This window comes from Geotrypetes seraphini, chromosome 1 (assembly GCF_902459505.1).
Source record: "Geotrypetes seraphini chromosome 1, aGeoSer1.1, whole genome shotgun sequence".
NCBI lineage: Eukaryota > Metazoa > Chordata > Amphibia > Gymnophiona > Dermophiidae > Geotrypetes > Geotrypetes seraphini.
Window position 1 is genome coordinate 339,453,012 of NC_047084.1, and position 25,263 is coordinate 339,478,274.

The 25,263-nt window shown below is 42.0% G+C and overlaps 1 protein-coding gene across 1 annotated transcript in view; it reads right to left on the reverse strand.

Annotated features, from left to right (window-relative positions):
• Nucleotides 1-1,871: 1,871 nt before the first annotated feature.
• Nucleotides 1,872-25,263, reverse strand: part of PARM1 (prostate androgen-regulated mucin-like protein 1) — a 123,774-nt gene continuing 100,382 nt past the window's right edge. The window contains exons 3-4 of the mRNA XM_033960788.1: nt 11,697-11,775; nt 1,872-3,388 (exon numbers count right to left, since the gene is read on the reverse strand). Coding sequence (XP_033816679.1) covers nt 3,304-3,388; nt 11,697-11,775 — 164 coding nt within the window. The 3' untranslated portion in view covers nt 1,872-3,303. The remainder of the gene's footprint in view (nt 3,389-11,696; nt 11,776-25,263) is intronic.

The window sequence follows — 25,263 nt, forward strand, 5'->3', positions numbered from 1 at the left end:
TCTTTGAGGGCCGCAATCCAGTCGGGTTTTCAGGATTTCCCCAATGAATATGCATGAGATCTATTTGCATGCACTGCTTTTAATGCATATTCATTGGGGAAATCCTGAAAACCCGACTGGATTACAGCCCTCAAGGAGGGACTTTGAGATCCCTGGGTTACTTCATTCTCACTTGATTAAAGCTGACCATGACTCTGTATAAGACTCTGGTGAGACCTCATTTAGAATACTGTGGACAATTCTGGAGGCCGCACCTTCAAAAAGATATAAAAAGGATGTAGTCGGTCCAGAGGAAGGCTACTAAAATGGTGTGTGGTGTTCGTCATAAGGCGTATGGAAGGGATCTCAAAGTCCCTCCTTGAGAGCCGCAATCCAGTCGGGTTTTCAGGATTTCCCCAATGAATATGCATGAGATCTATTTGCATGCACTGCTTTTAATGCATATTCATTGGGGAAATCCTGAAAACCCGACTGGATTGTGGCCCTCAAGGAGGGACTTTGAGACCCCTGGCGTATGGGGACAGACTTAAAATTTCAATCTGTATACTTTGGAGGAAAGACGGGGGAGGGGAGATATGATAGAGTCGTTTAAAAACCTACATAATATAAATGTGCATGAGTTGAGTCTTTCATTTGAAAGGAAACTCTGCAATGAGAGGGCATAGGATGAAGTAAAGAGGCGATAGGCTCCGGAGTAATCTGAAGAAATACTTTTTTACGGAAAGGGTGGTAGAGGCGTGGAACAGTCTCCCGGAAGAGGTGGTGGAGACAGAGACTGTGTCTGAATTCAAGAGGGCCTGGGATAGGCATGTGGGATCTCTCAGAGAGAGAAAGAGATAATGGTTACCGTGGATGGGCAGACTACATTGGCCATTTGGCCTTTATCTGGCATCAGGTTTCTACTGTTTCCCAATCATGATCTCAATATTAAAATCAAGCAAGAGGTTTTGAGTGACCTGTCTGTCTTGTCCATTTGTCTTGATTAGATTTGCAAGCTCCAAGAAGAACAGGCTCTCTTAGGTGTCTCTGTTAAGTGCTGTATTCACCTTGTAGTATATCTTTGTTCCAATGAAAATGTAAAGATCCTGCTGATTTACAAATTATGGGCTCCTTTTACAAAGCCGCGGTAGTGATTCCCGGCACAGCAAGTGCAATGAAGCCCAGAGGAAGTGAATGAGCTTCGTCACATTTGTCACATGGAACTTGCTACCACAGCTTTGTAAAAGGGACCCTATAATATTTGAAGGGGGCAGAACAGTTGATGTTTTCCTCTGAACAGCCACCTTGAAAAAAAGATTCAATTTTTTTTTTTTAAGGGAACTACAAAAAGATTTAAACTGGTGGAGAGAGCTATGGCAAAAACAATTAAGAAAAGCCATAGGGCTTGTTGGCTGTTTTACTTTTACTTTCCAAATGAAATTTAGCTCTCCCTGACCCCCACCAACCCATTCACGCACACATGCTTTTCCTCCATTTTTAAAATCTTTCCTTAAAACACAAAGGCAGTGGAGCGCTGCTTTGTTTGGGGGTGGGCCATGAGCTTGGCCCTAGTGCAGCTCCCGAGTCCCCCATCTGCTTCCTCCCGGTGCTATTGTTTTAAATCTTCGGGCAGTCACCGTGCAGTGTCCACGAGCAAGCCTGCCCCTGGGAGTAGAATGAAGGGTTCTGGGGCAGGCCTGCTGTTTGACGCTGCGCAGTGGCAGCCCGAAGATTTAAAATCATAACCCCAGGAGATAGGAGGGAGGGCGGGCAACAAACGGCGACCGAAAATATTTAGGGAGGCCACGACCCCTGTGGCCTCCCCCGTTCCGACACCTATGTTAAAACAGGATAGAGTCACATTATCAGAATACTACAGGCCACCTTCTTACTCAGGATAAAAATTTTTATTTTACCCTAAGTAGCTGGTACCATGGATTTTAAAATGATCAAATATTAACTGTCAGATAAAACCAATCAATTTTATAAAGTATTTTTCTTTCATGTACCTAGCTTAGTTTACAACTGGTTCAGCATTGGAACACTATCAAACTTTTTAACCAACAAATATACACACCTATCTATAGGGAGAAAATGTAAAGATCCTGCTGATTTCTGGTTAGGAAGAGATACAGGCAGTTTAACTTACAGGAGCAACCCATGGGGAATGTGGAGAGAGATATGGGGCCTCATTTACTTAAGAGAGTAGGGGCAGAAAAGCAGGGCCATATGTGAAAACACTGTCACTTAATAACAGGGCCAACTCTGCTAAACTAAGCCATTTGCTCACTTGCAATTAAATACAGTAATATAGCACTGGTTACCAGCTGGGGGGGAAAAAAAGATCAAACAGAGCAACCTCTCCAATCCTGCACTTAAATGTTCACTTACAATATTTACAGGCCTCAACAAAGCCCTCTAAAGCCCCGACACACTGTGTTTTAAATTTAACAGAACTAAAGCTGATCTGTTTGTCACTCCATCCTTCTTAAAAGTATCTACACAAAGCCAGCAAGTCTCAGCCCACCAAGCTGTGGCAAGATGAATGCAGAACATTTCTAAAAATAAGTTATCAGGGAAAGATGACAACAAGGGAGGAAACAGGAGCTCACACCCACTTGCTAAGCCTGACCTTTCCCCAACTCTCCCTCCAAAACTACCAGGAGTTGTCTACTTTAACCTTTCAATACCAAATGATTGTTTAAATTGGGGGATAAGAGATTGGGACTCATATATTGCCTTTTTCTGTAGTTATACAACCACACTCAAAGCAGGTACTTCAATTATTTTCCCTATCTGTCCTGGGGCAGTGAAGGATTAGGTGACTTGCCCAAGGAGCAGTGCAGGGATTGAACCCACAACCTTAGGGTGCTGAGAGCTGGAGCTCTAACCACTATGCCACACTCGCCCCTTCCACTAACTGCTCAACCCTGCTGGTGTGTTAAGAGATAAAAAGAGAAAACAAAAATTTAAAAACTCCTTACAAAAGAAACATGCTAAAGAACCACCTTCAACTGGTATCTGTTTTGCTCTCCTCACTGACACAGTTAAAAACACGAAGGCAAAGTTCCAAGCCTCGTGCTGCGAGTCATGTGGTGGATTTGGGTAACTGGTGGACAAGTGTATCCACTTCAGCTGTATTCAGGATTCATCCTCTGGTGTAGCTCCTTTGTATAATTCAGCACAGCACAGAAGTGGGGGAATCAATAAGCTAGGCTGTGAGTATCATTCATGTTCTCTTCCAGCAAGTTACCCTACAGCAAAGCACTAATAAATTAAAACACATTTTTAATCATTTGTGGCCAGGTTTTCATCTTCTCTCCATTATGAGTCGTCATAGAGAGGATTGTTGTAGTTTCCCCAGGATCCGTAATCATGATCATCCAGAAGCCGTCCATATGAGGAATGCCTGCACAAGGACAGGAAGAAAATAAAATCAACTTACTCAATTATGAAGAAGTGCAAAAGATTTGACAAATCTAAAAGTTTTACCAACAGAGTGGATGAATATGGGTCAGATTATGTTTAATTAGGCAAATAACATATAAGTATAAATATTATACCAGCTTAAATCTATATTTACAGTGCCTTACAAAAGCCTTCATACACTTGTATATTTTTCACTTTCAGCTGTTTGAAAGGTGAAATTTGTTCCTACCTGTTAATTTTCTTTCCTTGAGGCCTAGTAGACCAGTCCAAACAACTGGCAGATTTGATTTGATTTTAATACTTAATACTCGTATACTGCTAAAAAACCAAAGTGCTATAGTGGTTTACAAGTTACAAACTTAATAACATCTCATTGTGCAACAATTATACTAATTATACCATCACATCCAAAGGACCCACACCAAATAATATAATTATCATCTACTTGCAACCCTCATTATCAAATCCACTCATTAACTATATAAAGACCTCAATAAATAACTCTTACCCATAGCATTCTGACTCTCCTTACTATCCATGTTATATTGTTCATTCCACAATACAAACATTGTCAATAAAAACCCACGTTTTAAATAGCTTACGAAAACCCAAGTAACTTTCCATCAATTGCAATTCAATTGACAGAGAATGCTGATGGCTAATGACAACAGTATAAGGATTGGTGCAGTCTAGGAACTTGTTAGAATACTTTGTTAAAGCCAAGGTCAAAAGATTAAACACATTTTATAACACACCTTGTAACAAACCATACAAACAACAAAATAACAACTCAAAAACACACTCACATAGGGACCTGTCTCAACCTTTGATAAAAAAATAACAAAGGTCAACACATCATTCTCATCAGAGTTAATGTTGGGTGAGTTCTCTAGTATTTTTCATGCCGATTTCAAATCTGTGTTTAGTTTTTCACTAGCACGTCACAATTTTGTAATGAGGCTCATTATATATAATTATAAACATTAATTGGGTGATATATCCTTATAGGATAAACGTATAAGGAGGGTTAACGACAGTTGTCTTCGTTTTTTTATGCTACAGACGGTGATTAATATCAATCTTTATCATAATTTGCAGTCAACTATCAAATATCGCATCTTCAACCAACTCAGACCTTAGAATTAATAAGAGTTCTCCTAGACAAAACTCAAGCTTGAGCCCTTCTACTGCAACAAAGAGTCAACATCCTGATTCACATATGTCAAAAGGTCTCTAATCTTCAATGTTATCACTGCACATCAAATGTTATATCTCTTAGGCCACATGACATCTAGCGTTCACGTGACTCCATTTGCCCAGTTACATCTCAGAGAGCCTCAGTGGATCCTTTCGACTCAATGATTTCAAGCCACTGGAGCGCTTTCCCAACAGATACAAGTGATCTCAGACCGTTGTCAGACGCTCCAGTGGTGGATGCTACTGACCAATATTTCCATGGGTCTTCTTTTCCACACTCCACTGCATCAGAAAATAATCACTACGGATGCTTCTATGCTCAGTTGTGGAGCCCACCTTGATGTCCTCCATACCCAAGGCATCTGGACTCCTCACAAGAAAACTCTCCACATCAATCTCCTAGAAGTTCAAGCAAACACATTCCAAGATTGCCTCCTCAAATCAAGTAATCCTCATTTGAACAGACAACAAAGTTGCCATGTTGTTGTGCCCAGAAGTGATACAGATCTTGACTTGGGCGAATCCTTGTAAAGTATTCCTCAAGGCAGTTTATCTAGCAGGAAAGCAAAACATCTTAGCAGTTAAGTTGATTAGACTCCTTCAACCTCTTGAGTGGTCACTCAACAATCTTATTTTCTCAGATTGGGGACCCCCAGGAGTAGATCTGGTGTTGCCTTCACAATAGTATTAGTCTTGTGTCCCATATTCAGCAGCCACTGAAAGGTATCGACCTCCTCACTTTTAAACTAGGCACCCTGTTATATAATTACCCTCTTAATTTAATATCTGTCCCAGCCCCAACCCAAGGGAAAGGAAGGAGGTTAAAAATATAGCAGAACATTTGAAAAATATAAAAATTTCAATTCTCCTTAAAAAGAACACAGCAGCAAGACTTTTGGTGGGGGTCAAATTCAGTGACCATGTTAAGTCAATTATGTAAGATGTTTACAGGTCCATGATTGAGAGTACTGTAAATCCATTGAAATCTCTGTGATCAAACAAACACCTGTTATCCATCCCCTGTTTGAAGGTTATCAACACATGACGCACTGACATCTTTTCAGTTACCGCTCCTTAAATCTGGAACTTACTACATATCTACTTAGGAGAGAAAGCCTCATTAGAAAGATTTAAAAGTTCACTGAAGAGTTTTCTCTTCAGAGACGCTTTTGGAGACAAATAAGTCAGCTGCTCGGCAATCGTTCTTATGATTTGAAACCTAGCCCTCTTTTTTTTTTCACCATCCTGATGTTATTACCTTATATGACTTCTACCTATCCTATTATGAATTGTAGTTTCTCCCTTTTTCCTTTGGTTTCAGTTAGTCATTTTTGTTCTGTTTTGTACATGTGATATTAATTATTTATATTACTGTATTTCTTATTTTACTTGTAAATCGCTTAGAAATACTGATAAGCATTCAATCGAATTTTAATAAAACTTGAAACTTAAAACTTACACCACTGTGCTTCATCTTCAAATGTCTGAACCAACTGTCCCCCACCTACAGTTTTACAAGAGACTTTGATCCTCCCAACAGGTTTTCACATCCTTCCCAGCACTGGCCTCTGCACATTCAGCTACTTTGTTCCAAAAATAGGAGACAAAACCTAATGTTCTACATAGAAATATCTCACGTTTCACAAAAAATTTCAAAAAAAAAACCTAGGAGTTTAAAGGAAGCACTGAGCAGCCAAGACTTTATCCTGTCTTCCTTGTTTGACCATGGGCCCTACCCATGGTTTGTCTTACTTCCTGGCGGTCTCTCTAAATATTCTTGCAAACTAAAGATTTATTCCTTATCTATATTTTTATGTCAATGTGCTCTCTCTTATTTGGTTTGCCCTGTCTCATATCTATGTATGCATCATTTTTGTTCTCAATATATCACTCGGACGTGGAACCTGCCTTGTACCCTCACCCTAGAAAAAGGTGGAATATCAAATACATATAAATAAGAAATTCTTGCAAGTATGTCTATGCTTAACAAATAGTCTACTCAGTTCTTTGTTTTTAGGTGTCTTATCAGAATAAAAAAAGAAAGCCAGTGTTATACTCAAAGAAGCCTTCAGCTGTGAAAGCCTCTGCAGAAGAAGACAGAGCATCTGTTTTTTGTCTTTATTAAAGCTGCCTAGAGTTATCTGTTTGGGTTATAAACACTCCTAATAATAGCCTACATTCCCATCACTCCTAATAATAGCCTACATTCCCATCACTAGTGATAACAAAAATAACCTCACACACAATGGAACTGATGTGAACCACAGTCAGGCTGCCCATGTACTTTATACAGCCATAGTGGGCAGTAATATTGTGGTTTTCTTGCTGATGTATTTTCAGGTTAGAAATATGCTTATGAGCAACTGTAATTAGAGGATAATCTACAACTTGTTTTTTAAGAGAGACATTTAAAAACTTCTAAAAATATATAAGTTCAGGCTGGAAACATCAATGAAAAGGCAATAAAAATCACTGCTGCATCATCATCATTGTGGTATATCCACATTATACTGTATTCTCATCTTTATTTGTCAATTTTAGCAGAGACTGGACTTAAGACACTCCTCTAAAAACTGTAGTGATCAGCAGAACCACAGAATCCTATTACACCCCAGGGACTGCAGACCTCTGCTTGTGGAGTGCTGCAAGACCGTCAGATCTTCACAGCCTGACACAACAAGCATGAAGTCATGTCTGCAGTGCAGATACAAACAATTTACATTTGCTCTGGTCAAGACAAGGCGAGTGGGCCTAGTATTCAGACTTCTTGCTCAATCTTTAGCCCTTTCACAATTATGAGGGTGGTTTGAAATGTTTAGTAAAAAAAAAAGTTAAACAGCATAATCTCCATCGAAGGCTGTATACAGGGGCACTTAGGGGGTGGGAACTTCTGGGGGGGGGGGTGACAGGAGGGAGTGGGCATCCATCCTGTCGGGGGACTTCGCTGTGGGGGGGGAGTCGGTGGTTCCGGCAGGAGTGAGTGGGTATCCCTCCTGCCAAGGGACTTCTTGGGGGGGGGGTTTCTCTGCCGCAGCCGTTCAGATGATTGTGGCAGGGGTATTTCCCCCCAGATCAGCTGAGCCAACAGGACTCCCTGAAGCCATGGCTTCAAGGAGGCATGCTGGCTTATCTGATTGAGGATTCCCTTGTCATGATCAGCTGATGGAAAGGAATCCCTGATCAGGCCGACACGATTCTATAACCAGCGCCTTTGACACGGTCACAGACACCGGTTAGAAAATCGGGGGTGTTAGGCAGGGTTAGGCGCCTGTCTCCTAGGTCAGACGTGATTCTGTATAGGACGCCGGTGTGCGATTCTCAGCTGCTTCTTAGGCACCTGCTGAAACTGGAGACCTATACAGAATTTCCCCCTTTGTCCAGTGAGTTTCCAGTTTTTTCGTAAGCTATTTTTTCTACGATAAGAAAAAACTGGAAACTTGCTAGACTAAGGGACCCATAATCAAAAAACATAGATGTCCAGAAAGCATCCTAAATCTGCACTTGGATTAGAGAATGACACGGTGGCGGTTTACCCGCGGCTACCGCATTTAGCCGTGGATAACCCGCCGAAACGGTGAAAGAAATATAGCAGTGGCTGCGGGGACGGGGACAAGGCCATTCACCGCCCCATGGAGCGGTGAATGGTCTTGTCTCCGGAGTGAGGCATCAAGGAACGTGCGGTCCCCGCAGCCCCACCCGGCTGATGGTAGCGTTTAGCCCGCTCCCTCCCTCCAGCTCACCTTAGACTGCAGGCTTTCTTTTTCGGCGATGCGCACGCGCGGCTGCTCAGTATTCAATCTTCTGCTCTGACGGAACTGGAAACAGGAAGTTGCAGAAGATTGAACACTGAGCAGCCGCACGTGCGCTGCTCTTTGAAAGCGTGTAGGTTGCCAAAAAAGAAAGCCTGCAAACTAAGGTGAGCTGGAGGGAGGGAGCGGGCTAAACGCTACCATCGGGCGGGTGGGGGCTGTGGGGACCGCGCAATCGCTCGTGTTACTGCCTCTGTTTAGCATTTCTTGTAGGAGTATGTTGTCCCATTTTGTTGTTTTATTTTGGTCAGATCGGTGATCTGATTTTTATAACCCCCCCCCCCCCCCAATGATTCTGGAATCCTATAATTCCTTCTCTGACCTTCATCCCTCAGCGTGACAGCAGTACTGTATTTGGTTTTTTAAAAAAAATTGTGAAATAGTTTTATCTAAGCAACGTGCTCTTTATAGAGGTGAGACGAGGGTTTGAGCAGAAAGCAGGAACAGGCTTTCCTCATTTAGGTCCTGAACCAGGCCTGCTCAAAGATCTGTTAACCAACCTTAGCCAACACCTCAAACAAATTAGTTATTCAAAATATAATATTGTCAGCCAGTTCCAGCTCACACTGGAAGGAGGGAGTGAAAGGGAAAAGGATTCTGGGCCAAGGGGATGAAGATGGAAAGAAAAACTCACAGCAGGAAAGAAAGGGGAGGACAGGCAGGTGAGCCAGCTGCTGGAAGCAGGGGAGGGGGAAGAAAGAGGGAGAGAAGCTAGATGGGATTGAAAAGCAGACACACACTGGTATGGAAGAGGAAGATAGGGGAGGCAATGGCACATATATAGGGGAGATATTAGAAATGGGGAAAATAGGAGCACAGAAGCGAGATGGTTTGTGGGGATGGGACAGGGACCGAGCTCGCAGGCTCCAGTGGCTTGCACAAATTACATTGTAACGTGCCATGAAAATAAGAGGGAGGAAGGTAGATAGATAGGCCACATGAGAGGAGCTGAAGGGTGGTAGAAAGGAACAGATGGTAAAGGAGGGAGGGAAGGGTGGTGGTGGAAAGGAATAGAACAGACATTGAAGGAGGGTGGAGAGGAACAGACCCTGAAGGGAAATGTGGAAGACAGAGTGGGGAGAAGATGCTGGAAGGGAAGAAGATAGATGCCAGACTATGGGGGAGCGGAGGGAAGAAGATGGGTGCTAGACCAATTGGGGGTGTGTGTGAAGGGAGAGGCACAGTAACAGCAAATGGAAGACGCAGAGAGAAGACACACAGTGGATGGAAGGAATTGAATGAGAAGATATGGAAAGCAGAAATCACACAACAAAGGTAGAAAAAAAAATTCTATTTATTTATTTATTTTTTGCTTTAGGATAAAATAGTATATTAGTTGTGTTGATAAAAATTTATAAACAAAGCCCTACCAGCTGAACATCTCTTTCTCTAGTTCAGAAGCAGGAACTTTGATTTATAAGAAAGGAATAAGCTAAATATTACAGTACTAAGGCTTATATGAATGCTGCGGGGACGGTGACGGGGCGGTGAATGGGATGGCAGTGGCGGTGACGGGGCGGTGAAAGGGATGGCGGTGACGGTGATGGGGCGGTGAAGGGAACGGCGGTGACAGGGCGGTCAGAGGATAGGGGGACGGGGCGGTGACGGGGAAGATTTTTTTCCCCGTGTCATTCTCTAACTTGGATGTCCTAATTGCCAGGACCCTGTCTACGTGTCAATAATCAAAACCATCTTTCTGTACATCTAACGAGGTATTCCAGCCTCTGTATGTTCAGAGCATGAGATGGGCGTGTTATGGGCGGGCTTTCAGCAGTCTCAAGGGCGGGTTAGACATGAACATCTTGCAGTGATAATCAAATATTTTACAAGACATCCTGGGCAGAACTAGACATGTTTTAGAAGGGTCTAAATGTCCCAAAGTTGCCCAAACTGACCAGATGACCACTGCATGCATCAAGGTAAGACACCCCCACACTCCCCCCATGCTCACAAATCCCCTTACACCCACAAAGATCAGAATACAAATGTACGTACCTGTCTCCAAACTTCAGCACCTGGTATAGGAAAGCCTAGTAGAGATGCACACAGGTGGCTTAAGTAGCAAGTGAACTATAGAGAGGAGTAGCAAGTCCCATAAGCCACTCTAACCACTACATTCATGATGGAAAATATGAGTCCACAAACTCGCCTCCCAACCCTTCTCTAATACTATATAGGTGCCACTTGCAGCCGTAAGGGCTATTCGGGTTGTATACAGGTGGGTATAGTGGGTTTTGGGGGACTCACCATAACCTATATGGGAGTTCTGGTGAGACGTTTATCTGGCACCCTTTATGTGAAGTTCACAGCAGTGCACTCTAAGGTGCCCCACTGTTCTGTTGCAATGTCTGGGTGGCCAGTCCATTACAGGACTGGCCCCTTCCAGACATAGCAATGGACTTGTTCTGGGCATTTGGGACTTGGATGAAATTTTGGTTAAAAATGTGGTATAAAGATAGACCTCTGGGCGTCCCAATGGCCTTGACGTCCAGATAGAGGCTTTTCAAAATAAAAAAATAAAATTATTTCTAGATGTATGGTGATTTGCCTTTCGAAAATAGACATTTTCTTACTGCAGACTTTGGACATCTAGCACCATATGTCCAAATCAGACTTAAAAGTATGTTTTGAAAATGCTCCTCCACGTGACTAACCCTTGATGGAGACTACATTGTTTAACTTGCTTTTTTACCAAACTTTTCAAACCATCCTCATAGACTGTTGTAAAATTTTTTAGCTTGCACTAAGATCCAGAAATCTTGACTTCAGTCAGTCTAGAATTCAGTAGCCAGATTGATATACTCTGCCTTTAAATATGATTCCATAACTCCTTTACTGATAAGATTAAATTGGCTTTATGTTTTTATATAGAGAATTACCTTGTTATCGGGTTCATCTCTATGGAATACAAGAGAGAGACATTATTGTTGGGAATTTCATCTTTGAAATCTGTCAAATCTCATAAACTGCTGGGTCATTCACCACTTCATTTGGCAGCACTAATCTGTAATGCTCTTCCTTTAATTATTAGGAAAATTACCAACTACTTCTGTTTTAGGAAACCATTGAAACATTTGTTTAGAAAATATGTATTAGGCTTGTAGTGTTGTTATTGTTAGTTGCCTTGAACCTGCATGGCGACAGCAGGTCATAAAGGGTTTTTTTGACGTAATGCAATGAAATTTTCCCCACTACCAAGACAGGCTCACAGCTAGCTGGCACTCAAGAAATATTGTGTATCCAGAGCTCTGGCTCTATTGAATGAGAAGGGCAAACTCTTACCTGATCTTCATGTACGCTGCACTTCCGAACACCAACAGCACAAATGCAATGACAACTATTGTAATGGCTGCAATGGCTCCTGCAACAAGAAGGAATACACATCTGTCTCATTCAAACTCTTCAAACCAAGTTCATTGGACACAAAATCTTTCTGGTTACAGTTACAGCTCTGCACAGATGACCACACAGTGGCCAATTACAAGGCTTCCTGCCGAGTTTTACGGTATGCCAGACTGGACTTGTTTCTGAATTCCAGCTCTTTCTTTTTTGTACAGTGTCACATCACAGACATGTGGCCCATTGTAGTCATACTTATATGTGCAGGGATAAAAATTAATCCTGAGACTTTTGAGATCACCAACAGGAGTCCCTGCGTGTCTAAATGGTGTGACAATACAGAAGAATGATTGGGGGGGGTTGCTAAACGTTTTCTTATGGTAGAATGAGGGCCTACTCTTCCTGAATATTTTTTCCACAAGACAGAGAAGTTCTTTTACAGCTATCACTAAAAAATTAGTCACTATACAGCATAACTCAAGAAGGAAGAAAACCAAGCTTACACCTAGTCCACTGGTATGAGCTAGCAACACGATTCTTAGAAGGCAGAGCTGGATTAAGGCACAGACAAATTAGGCACATGTGGGTGGGAGGTAGGGGCAGTCAAATGTGTTCAGGACATAGAATTATCTTGATTTTGCAGGATTATATAAATTTCTAAATTAACTGTCTTGAGGCCAGAAGGATGGCTAAAGTGTCTGGATACAAACACTATTTGCTGGGGTTAGACGCCTAGAAAATCCCATGAATACCAAAACTGCGAATATGGAACCATTGATCCTATGGGGAAAAGAGGGTTAGGTTCCTGTGTGACCCTGTTTATTGTACTCTTTTGCTACCTAACACCATAAATTCATCATTTTGTGTACCTTTCCTGTATAGAACAGCATGTTTATTATATTCTGCATTTTATATATGTATTTTATACACAGGTTTAAAAAAACAACCAAACCCAACAACAGTCTTTGGATCTAACAGTACTCATGACCAGCTGTAAGAATATCTTCATCCTCGTGGAAACATACTGTGCATGACTGTGAATAAGCAAAAATGTCCGCGAATAGAGAAAATGGATTACACTTTATTTTGCGAGAATAAGCGAATCCTTGAATACGGAGCATGCAGATAACGAGAACACATTGTATTTTCGCGAGTTAAGCACTCACTGAATAAGCATAAGAGCAGCTGCAGACAACCAGAAGAAGAGTGAGGGGCTGATGCAGAAAGCATAGCGGGTTTAACATGGTTAAACAGTGGATTCTACTAGCTGAACAATGCAGGGTTTCAGCATGGGTGTTAACTCGTGCGGAAACTCTTAGTGAAGACTACATTAAATATGTGGTAATACAGTCGTAAGTGTCTTGCATAATACACTAGTTCTGGGGCTGTGTAGCAGAATTGAGTTAATTATACTATTTATATTCCCAATAATCTTGACATTTTTGGTGGAGTACAATTTACATACATAATGAGAAGGGAGTGTGGCACAGTGGTTAAAGCTACAGCCTCAGTACCCTGAGGTTGTGGGTTCAAACCCACACTGCTCCTTGTGACCCTGTGCAAAGTACTTAATTCAATTTTGGCACCCGGAATCAGATCGAGGCTCTTGGCGGAATAGAAATCCCTAATGTAATGTAATGTAATGTAATAAAACCATAACGAGTGGAAACAAGAGGATAATGAGCAAGAACTATAATTTTAAGCGTAAAAGATAACAATTTAGGGGAAAAACAGTAGGAGGGGAAGTAGAAATAAAATCATTCTAGGTCACCCTTAAAAGGGCAGTTAAATCTCAAAGGCATCAATGAAAAGAAATGTCTTTAGCTTTGTCTTGAATTGATTAAGAATTGATTCTTCATGTAAATAAGCTGGAATACTATTCCAAAGAGAAGGAACAGTCACAGAAAAAATGGAAGATCTCATTGTGTTTATATACTTTAGTGAGGGAACAGAGAGAAGATTTTGGACTGACGATCGAAGGGTCTTAGAAGGGTTATATGGGATAAGAAGCTTATTAATGAATTCTGGTTGGTTATTTTGTTGGATTTTGAAAGTTAACAAAAGTATTTTATAGGAGATTCTGGGTTCTACTGGTAACCAGTGAGCTTTATATAAAAGGAGAGTATCATGGTCATGTTTTTTTTTTGCATTAAATATGATTTTTACTGCAGTATTCTGAACTATCTGAAGTCTTCTGATTTCTTTTTTTTGTTATGCCTTTGAAAAGGGCATTGAAATAATCTATACAAGAGATCACAAGGGAGTGAATCAAAATGTTCAAAGAGGCTGTTCTAGCAATTTAGATAGGGCTCTGATCATGCGCATCGGTAAAAGCAATGCTGGCCCACTGTACTAATATGAATTTGCTATCAAAGGTGACTCCAAGTAATTTTAATGAAGATACAATGTTGATAGATAGGGTTTTGAGTTTTAAGGGAACCTGTAAGTAAAGTTCTTTTTTGATGGGAAATACCATCAATTTGGACTTTTCGATATTCAAAGAAAGCATGTTAGAATCAAGCCAAGAATTGACTTTTTCCAATTTTTGGTTTATGAGTATTACTTCGTTTGGGTTATTTAGGTTTATTGGATGAACTAGTTGGACATCGTCCGCATAGCCGAACATCGTAAAACCAATGGATTGCCCTAATGTTAGGAATGGGGCCAGTAAGATATTGAATAGTAGAGGAGATAATATTGATCCCTGAGGTACCCCACATTCAGTCGTGAATGAATCTGAGGATGTTCCGTTAAAGACTACCTTGGCGGATCGTTCAGAGAAAAAAGGCGAAAACCAGTCCAGGACCTAGTCTGATATTCCAATTTCAATCAGACGTGTCAAATGCTGCGGAGAGATCTAGGGAGATAAGAAGAACCGACTGATGGTGGTTGGTATATTTTGCTGGTTCGTATTTTCTTCTTATTTGATGTTCTTTTCTTGAATTATATTTTGCTGGTTCAATAACAATTCCCGGTTAGCATATTTAGCTCTTAAAAAACCAGCAAAATATAATTCAAGAAGAAAACATCAGACAAGAAGAAAATATTAACCAAGATATATATCAAAGTATATATCAATAGTTCAACATGTCTCCTTTTAATGAGACTCAATATTCTTCATTTACTGATAAGGACCCAAGTGTCCACACCACAGAACAAACTATATAATAGTTCTTCAAGTACACGCTAATTTGGAGTTCAGGTTCCACTCTTAAGATCAATGATGATAATGATTTTTAATAATTTTTACATTTGGAAGTCCTCAATGTGGGTTGCATAAGTCAGATAAATGCGAAGCGTTCAGGCTCAAATTCTGTAACCGGCGCCTATTTCAGAGGCGCCCACCTAGATAAGCACCTGTCTAAATTGTTTAACGAGCTCAATTAAGATTTTTAATCAGCAGTAATTGAAATTTAGGCATCTATCAAGAAATAGTGATTCTGTAACAAGGCGCCTCTAAAAATTTAGGCGGCCTTCAAAAAACTAGGTGCTATGCACATTAGGAGTGGGCGTGGCTATGTGTTAGGCGCTTTGCTGCAGAATCGCTGCTCTAAAGCGTGCTTATGTGTTCACATAGGCGCCTAACTTTTAGGTGTGCCTAGAGCTGGCCTATTTATTGGGCACCTCCAAAACAGGTGCCGCTCAGTGTGATTCATTAAACAGCACCCAATTTTACTTGAATCGCGCTGAACAGTGCCTAATTTGGCACCTAACTTTTGGGTGCTTCTTATAAAATTTGCCCTTCAAGGCTTATCTCATACAGGAGCACTAGGCTCAACGCGGCACATCATCATAGGGTGCATAATTAAGAGTGCAAAGTGTAAAAAAAAACCCCACTCAAATAATAATGTGAACAAATAAAAATAATGAAATAAGTAGAGACCAATCTCACAAATGCTCCAACACAGCACAACCCAATGATAATCAAATAACTTATCTTGTGCTGGAAAACCAGCAATAATGCCGCCGTGTATAAACTTTATCATCTGCCCCGAAGTGAAAAAAATGGCTGCTTCTGGTTCTACTGAGCTCGATTTCAGGACCAACCCTTCGTCAGGAACCTCCAAATGCTGCTATAATAATGACTCCAAACAATTTAAGAAGAATTTTCGGCGGAGCGAAACATGCACCCTGGAAACTTGGCCACATATATTAATAAGGCTACTGTTTTAAGCTTCAGCTTACAGAGCGCCATTCACAAACCACATAAATTGCAAATAGAAACAGCAAAGTACCCCGGAGGATCAAAAAGAATACTTCCAATGACGTTGTTCATGGTTTTATTATTAAAATAGTGTTGAAACTTTACAGCATACACTTTACATGCAGCAATGGTTTCACTGCCCAGATTCTAATCTGGGCATGGCAAGAGTGCTACTACACACTCTCAACGAGACTATTTTCAGCATGTTTTGCAAATACAAGGAAGTAGTGAGGTTGCCAAGCCAGTTCATTTGGAGATACAAATATATATATATATAAAGGTCAAACAAACTGCAAAACATTTTTGTTTTATTACCTTGCAAAGGAGTGTCCTAGTGGTTAAAGCAATGGGCTGAGAACAAGGAAATCCAGCTTTCACATTCCAACAACCACATTCTCCATTTCCTGAATCTGTGGGACCTATGAGCTCCCTCTTGGAATGAAAGCTCTTTGGGGAGCAGGGGTTTACTGTACCATATCTGACTTCTTATGTTATAAGCAGTTTTCAGAGGTAGACTACGAAGAATGCAGAATGTAGCAGTACGTTTGATTTTTGATCTATAAAATCAGATCATATCACGTTTTATTACAGAGAGCTTCATTGGCTCCCATTTGAGCCCATGTGATGTTTAAACTTAGAAACATAGAAGATGACGGCAGAAAAGGGCTACAGCCCATCAAGTCTGCCCACTCTGCTTACCCAACCCCTGTCTATGCCCTAATGACCCAATTTCCTTATCTTGACCCTCGTAGGGATCCCACATGGGTATCCCAGTTATTCTTAAAGTCTGGCACGCTGTCTGCCTCGATCACCTGCACTGGAAGCTTGTTCCAATGATCAACCACTCTCTCTGTGAAGAAATACTTTCTGGTGTCGCCATGAAATTTTCCTCCCCTGAGTTTGAGCGGGTGCCCTCTTGTGGCCGAGGGTCCCTTGAGAAAGAAAATATCGTCTTCCACTTCAACATGTCCCGTGAGGTACTTAAATGTTTCGATCATGTCTCCCATCTCCCTACGTTCCTCGAGAGTGTAGAGCTGCAATTTGTTCATTCTCTCTTCATACGAGAGACCCTTGAGCCCCGAGATCATCCTGGTGGCCGTCCGCTGAACCGATTCAATTCTGCGCACAACTGGGAACACTCTGTTCTAAAACCTTACATGGTGAAACGCCTGAGTACCTCTTAGAATTATTTACTTTATTCACATCAAACTGTCCACTATGCAATACTGCTTTATTTGTTTACCCCCCCCCCACCCCCCTGTATAAGAAGTTCCAGCAACGTCTATTTGCTTTTCAGGCAGCTAGCTGAGATAAGGAATTAGGTTCTCTATTTAGAAGGTCTCGTTCTTATATACATTATAGTAAGTTACTTAAATCACTTGTTTGTAAAATTTTTAGAGAATTGAATTGATTGATGTCTACTTTGTAGTTCACTGGGAATGTCCAGTTCACTATTTTTGTAACCGCATTGATTAGCGAGGTTTTGCAGTCTAGAAATGTAATGTAATGTAAAAATAAATGACTGGACTGACACCACATTTAAGAAATCAAATCAAGTTAGTTCAACAACAACAAAAGATCACCTACAGTAACTTGGTGCCCTTTTACTAAAGCCGCAGCAAAAGTGGCCTTAGTACGCCTTCATCGGGGATCTTTTCTGAAAGCCAAGGACATTTTTGATGTGGCTGAAAAAAGGCAGATTTCCCTATTTCTGGAATTAATGGCCATGTGCTAATTGTGAATTAGCGTGCAGCCATTAAAAATATTAGTGTATGAGCCCTTACCACTACCCGTTCTGGAGGCAGTAAGGGCTCCTGTGCTGACCAGTTAGCATTCAGCACGGCCTCACGCACTTGGGTCCAGATTCTCTAACCGGCACTATTGTCAGCAGCTGCGTTAAAAATGGCCACCGATCCACGTCAATTGCACCTCCATCAAAGACAGACACCGGAAATGTAGGCCAAGGTTTCAAGGCCTACATTTCCAGCACCTACCTTTAGAACTAGAACTACAGTATTTTTTGCAATTGCTCCATAGTTATGGAATTCATTACCTTTAAATTTACGTTTAGAATCGTCATATACTAAAATTCGAGTACTTTTTAAAATTTTTCTTTTTGAGAGCTTTTTCTCAGTAGAAAAAAAAAAAAAAAAAGCAGGCAAGAAGGGATAGAAACAGCAATATTTTAATTTAAAATTTTTGTTCTTTAGTATGAATGAGTAATTCTTTCCTGTCATTAATGGCGTTCCATTTCTACTTTTATAAATTGTTTTTTTATTGTGCACTGCTTTGAACTGTGCTGCAACTAAGGGCTCCTTTTACGAAGGCACATTAGCGGTTTAACGCGCGTAATAGTGCGTGCTAAACCTCCGGCCGCACTAGCCGCTACCGCCTCCTCTTGAGCAGGTGGTAGTTTTCCGGCTAGCGCAGGGGTTAGCGCGTGATGAAAATTTGCGTGTGCTAACGCAGCTTCGTAAAAGGAGCCTTAAGGAGGTATATCAAGTTTAATAAATGATAAACATAAATTGCGCCTACTTAGGCACTTTACAGTACGTAATGCTACTCCCAGCATTAGCCACACCTAAGTTAAGATGCCGTTTATAGAATTTGCCCCTAGCTGATAGCACTGTCGTGCCCACTCTCCACCTTTGAGAAAATTTAAACTATTTTTTAGCGCACGGTGTGCACTTGCAAATTGGCCATTTTACCACAGGGCACCAGTGCATGTCCCGTGGCAAGCCTTTTTAACATGCGGTAAGTGCATGTCAGCACTTACCACACTTTAGTACGGGACCCTCTTGTTTATTAGCTTTTGCTCCTAAGAGTTAAATATAGATGGAGATTTATAAAGCCAAGAAGTTCAATTCCTTATGGGTTGTCTATGTTGGAAAATGGACATCCAAAATGTGCAGTATATTTTCCAAAAGGCTCACTGAATGCAGACTTAGCGGTTTAGCCTATTTTTATCATAGTCAGATTATAACTCCTAATTCCTAGCCACTTGTAAAGTACCCATATGCATTTTGTCACTTCCTCTGTAATTCCCCTACTCCAATTGTCCTGTTTGTCTGACTAGATTGTAGACTCTGTTAAGAACATAAGCAGTGCCTCTGCTGGGTCAGACCAGAGGTCCATCATGCCCAGCAGTCTGCTCACGCGGTGGCCCATCAGGTCCAGGACCTGTATAGTAATCTTCTAACTATACCCTTCTATCCCCTTTTCCTTCAGGAAATTATCTAATTCCTTCTTGAACCCCAATACCGTACTCTGTCTTATCATACCCTCTGGAAGCACATTCCAGGTGTCCACCACCCTCTGGGTGAAGAAGAACTTCCTAGCATTGGTTCTGAATCCGTCCCCTCTCAATTTTTCTGAATATCCTCTCGTTCTTGAAGTTTTTGAAAGTTTGAAAAATCTGTCCCTCTCCACTTTCTCTATGCCCTTCATGATCTTGTAAGTCTCTATTAGAGAATGACACGGTGAAAAAATTGGTCCCCGTCACCGCCCCGTCCCCGTCTCACCATCCCCGTCACCGCCCCGTCCCCGTCTCACCAACCCCGTCACCGCCCCGTCCCCGTCTCACCATCCTCTTCACCGCCCCGTCACCGCCACTGCCACCCCATTCACCGCCCCGTCACCGCCACTGCAATCCCATTCACTTTTCTTTATTTACGTATAAAGGAAACATTCTTTAAAACTTTAAAACTTAGTTAAATATTAGTTAATAACTATACAAAAACAAAACACGCAGAGAAAAAATTAATTAATAAAAATTCTCAAAACTGACACATTTTGATCACTAAATTTAAAATAGTTATTTTTCATACAGTTTTTCAATCACTAATCTTCCACCACCCCTGGGGCTAGCAATGCAAAAACAAACACGACATTTACTTTAAATGCTGCCGTGATTAGCATAGTGACCGCGGCTACGGCTGCAAGTCTCCCCTCCCCCCAGCGATCACGGCAGGAGGGCACCCAACCCCTCCTGTAGACCCCCCCAACGGCCCTCCCGACAATCGCAGCAGAAGGGTACCCAACCCCTCCTGCCGGTCCTCCCAATGGCCTCCCCTAAGATCGCCGGCAGGAGGGTACCCAACCCCTCCTGCTGGACCCCCCCCAACGAACCCTCCCACCCCGGAACCCCCTTAGTCTTACTTTTCAAGTTGGACCGGACAACTCCTCGCTCGTCTGGCCAGCAGGCCTGCCTCCGTCCAAATGAGGCGGGCCCGCCCCTCCCCTGCCTCCCAATGGCCTCCCCTAAGATCGCCGGCAGGAGGGTACCCAACCCCTCCTGCTGGACCCCCCCCCAACGAACCCTCCCACCCCGGAACCCCCTTAGTCTTACTTTTCAAGTTGGACCGGACAGCTCCTCGCTCGTCTGGCCAGCAGGCCTGCCTCCGTCCAAATGAGGCGGGCCCGCCCCTACCCTGCCCAACCCACAGGATCCTAGAGCCTGATTGGTCTAGGCACCTAAAGCCACTCCCGCTATAGGAGGGGCCTTAGGTGCTTGGGCCAATCAGGCCCTAGGATCCTGTGGGTTAGGCAGGGGAGGGGCGGGCCCGCCTCATTTGGACGGAGGCAGGCCTGCTGGCCAGACGAGCGAGGAGCTGTCCGGTCCAACTTGAAAAGTAAGACTAAGGGGGTTCCGGGGTGGGAGGGTTCGTTGGGGGGGGGTCCAGCAGGAGGGGTTGGGTACCCTCCTGCCGGCGATCTTAGGGGAGGCCATTGGGAGGCAGGGGAGGGGAGGGGAGGGGCGGGCCCGCCTCATTTGGACGGAGGCAGGCCTGCTGGCCAGACGAGCGAGGAGCTGTCCGGTCCAACTTGAAAAGTAAGACTAAGGGGGTTCCGGGGTGGGAGGGTTCGTTGGGGGGGGGTCCAGCAGGAGGGGTTGGGTACCCTCCTGCCGGCGATCTTAGGGGAGGCCATTGGGAGGCAGGGGAGGGGAGGGGAGGGGCGGGCCCGCCTCATTTGGACGGAGGCAGGCCTGCTGGCCAGACGAGCGAGGAGCTGTCCGGTCCAACTTGAAAAGTAAGACTAAGGGGGTTCCGGGGTGGGAGGGTTCGTTGGGGGGGGGTCCAGCAGGAGGGGTTGGGTACCCTCCTGCCGGCGATCTTAGGGGAGGCCATTGGGAGGACCGGCAGGAGGGGTTGGGTACCCTTCTGCTGCGATTGGCAGGAAGGGTTGAAATGACAAATGAGGAGCACGGTGAAATAGCGGTTCCTAGAAGGGGGTACATTGGCCCGCGGGGACAAACCTGTTCACCGTTTCCGCGGTCGGTGAATGGCCTTGTCCCCGTCACCGCAGCGACTGCTATTTTTCTTCCCCGTTTTCGGCGGTGACCCGCGGCTTAAATGCGGTGGCCGCGGGTAAACCGTCACCGTGTCATTCTCTAGTCTCTATCATGTCCCCTCTAAGTCTCCACTTTTACAGGAAAAGAGCCCCAGTTTCTCCAATCTTTCAGCGTATGAAAGGTTTTCCATACTCTTTATCAGTCGTGTCGCTCTTTTCTGAACCCTCTGGAGGGATTGTCTCTTCCATAGTTAATGTATTTATTTAGGGGTCTTTTTACTAAGGCGTGCCAGCCGTTTTAGCACGCGCTAAATGCTAACGCGTCCATTATATTCCATGGATGCGTTAGAGGCATTTACTAAGGCTAGCGCGCCTTAGTAAAAGGACCCCCTAAGTTAGTTAATTATCTAGCCCGTCCTCCCCAGGAGCCCAGAACGGATTACAAGGATACATACACAGAGTCTTGAGGATCACCGATACATACGCTACAGAATCAATAACATGCTACAGGATCAGAGACACAAAAGCTACAGGATCAATAACATACAAGTTACAGAGAGCTGACTCGAGAGAGTTAGAGAGAGACTGTTTCGAAAGCATGTAAAATGCTAAATGCATACTATGGGAAACTAAAAAACACCTGCTTTGCAGAATCTAAGAGAATACAAGCAGTAGAGTCTCATAATCAAGTTTCTTTCAAGTTTATCTAAAATTTCTTATACCGCCCAATTAGTCTTCCAGGCGGTGTAGAAATTCATAAAAACAAAAAAACAAACTTTAACTAAAATACAGGTATGAGCTGACAATATGTCCCCAAACTATAACTATAAAACTTTTAAAAACTATTAAGAACAAAGACAAACAAGAACAAAAGGTAAAAGGCAAGAACTGCAATTAGGCAAAGTAAAAGAGAACAATTAGGGAAAAAACAATAGGGAGGGATGCTGTTTAAACTCAATAGTATTTTCGCTCAATTGGCTGCAGTGGATAAGAGAAGAACTGGTTGGCAGGTTCAGGTGATCCGAGTTATGGTGCAGTATTATAGAAATGATAAGTAGTACTAGTATATTAAACAATTACTTCAATAACTGTTCTGTTGGCACTGAACACATATTCACTTCTATTCCCTGCAAGATTAGCAGTACGATGTTTGTCATTGAGGGAGCAATTTGTGTGTCTAAATTAGAATTACCTTCTCAACTGAGGCACTTGCCATGTTTGTCCCTTTAGAGTTTTAATCATTAAGCCTGGTTAAACTATACAGAGTAGATTGTTTTCCTAGAAAGATTTTATTTGAATCAGAATGAATTTGGTTACATTTAGTATAATTTTGACATTTTAAACAAAAAGGGATTTTATCAAGATTTTACCTTCTATGACTACATTCAAAACGAGTGAAAAAAAACCCACAAAACAAATTGCTATTTTAGACTCAATCACATATCATTAAAGTGAAATTGATATGATGTTATGTTATTTTCAAGCCTCATATTGCCATATAATGGTTACATGTCACAATATAAGCTAGCTTTATATTTCTTTTGCATTTTTTCATTGTGTTAAAGCTCCATTATATTATGTTGCCTTAGAACTACATTTCATTGAATTATAGTCATACATGATGGGCTCCTTTTACGAAGCCACGTTAGTGGTTTAACACGCGTAATAGTGCGCCCTAATTTGCCGGCCGTGCTAGCCGCTACCGCCTCCTCTTGAGCAGGCGGTAGTTTTTCGGCTAGCGCAGGGGTTAGCGCGTGCTAAAAAGATGCGTGCAATAAAGCCATAACGTGGCTTCGTAAAAGGAGCCCTATGTGTAAGGAGGTTAAGGACTATATTCTTTTTTGTGCTTGTGTTTAGAATTGTAAGCCATTTTTTTTAAGTATAGCAAAGATTTTTCTTGGTTTTTTTAAAGGGCTCCTTTTACTAAGGTGTGCTAATGAATTTAGGACATGCTTCTTAGCACGCACTAAATCCATTAGTGCACCTTAGCAAAAGGAGTCCTAAGTAAAGCACTGTTTCCAAGGCTGCAGTTTGCATACGTGTATTACATAATTTTGTTTTATGTCATCTAAGTATTGATACAAGTGTATCATCTGTCTGCGCGAAAGAGTTTGCTTTATATGTGTACTGATTTATTTATTCAAATTTTCTATACTATTCTCCCAGGGGACATCAGAACAGTTTACATGAATTAATTCAGGTATTCAAGCACTGTTCCCTGTCTGTACCTTTTTCAGTTCCTCTTTCTTTTTGAGCAACACAGAAACATGATGATAAAACTGTTTGCCTTTTGGCCTCTGCTGCATATTGAACAGATTTCATCATATTGTCCACTTTGTCACCTAAATCCTTTTCCTCAGTGGTGACACCTGAAGATCCTAGCATCACATTGCTATAATTTGGGTTATTCTTCTCAATATGTATCATTTTGCACTTGTCCACATTAAATTTCAGCTGTCATTGAGATGGCCCAGTCTTCCAGCTTCCCAAGGTTCTACAATTTCTCACAGTCTGCATATGTTTCAACAATTTAGAATAGGGTTTTCATCTACAAAATTGGATCACTTCACTCATTGTTCCCATTTCCAGATCATTTATAAACTTGTTAAAAAGCATTGGTCCCAGCACAGAACCCTGCAGCACTCCATTGCTCACTTTTCCATTTAGAGAAATGGTCATTTGCTTTCTAAATCTAGACATCAACTGGCTCACCTTTATCCACATGTTTATTCACGCCTTCAAAGAAATGAAGCAAATTAGTGAGGCAATATTTCCTTTGGCTGAATCCAGGTTGACTCTGTCCCATTAAATAAACCATGTTTATTTATGTGTTCAGCAATTTTGTTCATTATAATAATTTAAATCATTTTGAAAAGTATTGATGTCAAGCTTACTGGTTTGTAGCTTCTCCTAGAACCCCTTCTAAAATCGGAGTTACTTTGGCCACCTTCCAAACTTCAGATACTAAGGACAACTGTAATGACAGGTTACAGACTTCCAACAGGAGATTGCAGTTTCATTTTTGAGTTCTTTCAGTACAATCTGATCCAGATGATTTGTTTCTCTTTAACTTGACGCGGCAGAGTGAATTCCCCGATGGACAAGGCTGAAGCAGCTGTGCGCAGCGGAGGGGGGGGGGGGGCGGGTAAAGAGTTGCTGTCGGCGAATCCCATGACTAGGGCTTATTTTTGAGGTAGAGCTTATATTAAGACCTACCCTGAAAATGATGCTAGGGCTTATTTTCGGGGTAGTTCTTATTTTTGGGGAAACACGGTATGACCTTTCCCTCCCTGAGCATTCCTTTCACTCCTTGATGAACTAACAGTCCCACTGACCCCCCTCACAGACTTCTAACATATCTGAAAGGTTTTTGCTATTAGTTTTTGCCTGTATGGCAAGCTTCTTTTCAAATCCTCTTTTAGTCTTCTTTATCAATGTTTATGTTTATTAAAATTTGATATCTTGACAAATCTTACAACAGCTCTCAATGGTTTTACATAATAAAAAAATAGTGATTAAAAACACAGGATGTGTAGGGAGTGACTGATAACCGTTTGTTTGCAGCATGTGCAGTGAGTTTCTGTACTTCTACGATTTATTTCCCGAGTGACTTTGAATTTCCATTTTCTTAAAAATTGTGATCGTGAGTCACAAAGGCTCCTGAAGCAGGCTGTACTGGCCGAAACATGTGCACGTCGAGCAATAAAATTGCACACTTTTATTCTCAAACCTCCACTGTTGTCTGTTGGATCTGATTGTGTGTGTTGAAGTTTATCTCTTGGTTTTTGCCTATTAAAATTTGATATCTTGCCGAATCTTACAACAGCTCTCAATGGTTTTACATTTAAAAAAAATAGTGATAAAAAAAAAACAGGAATATGAATTCCATTAAAAATTAGAAAAGATCTAAAAATCACATTCATACCTAAAGAAAACATACAAACAATAACATCCTGATGTGTAGAAGTGACTAAAATTAGTGATTATGATTGATTGGGAAAAAATCAGTTCTAA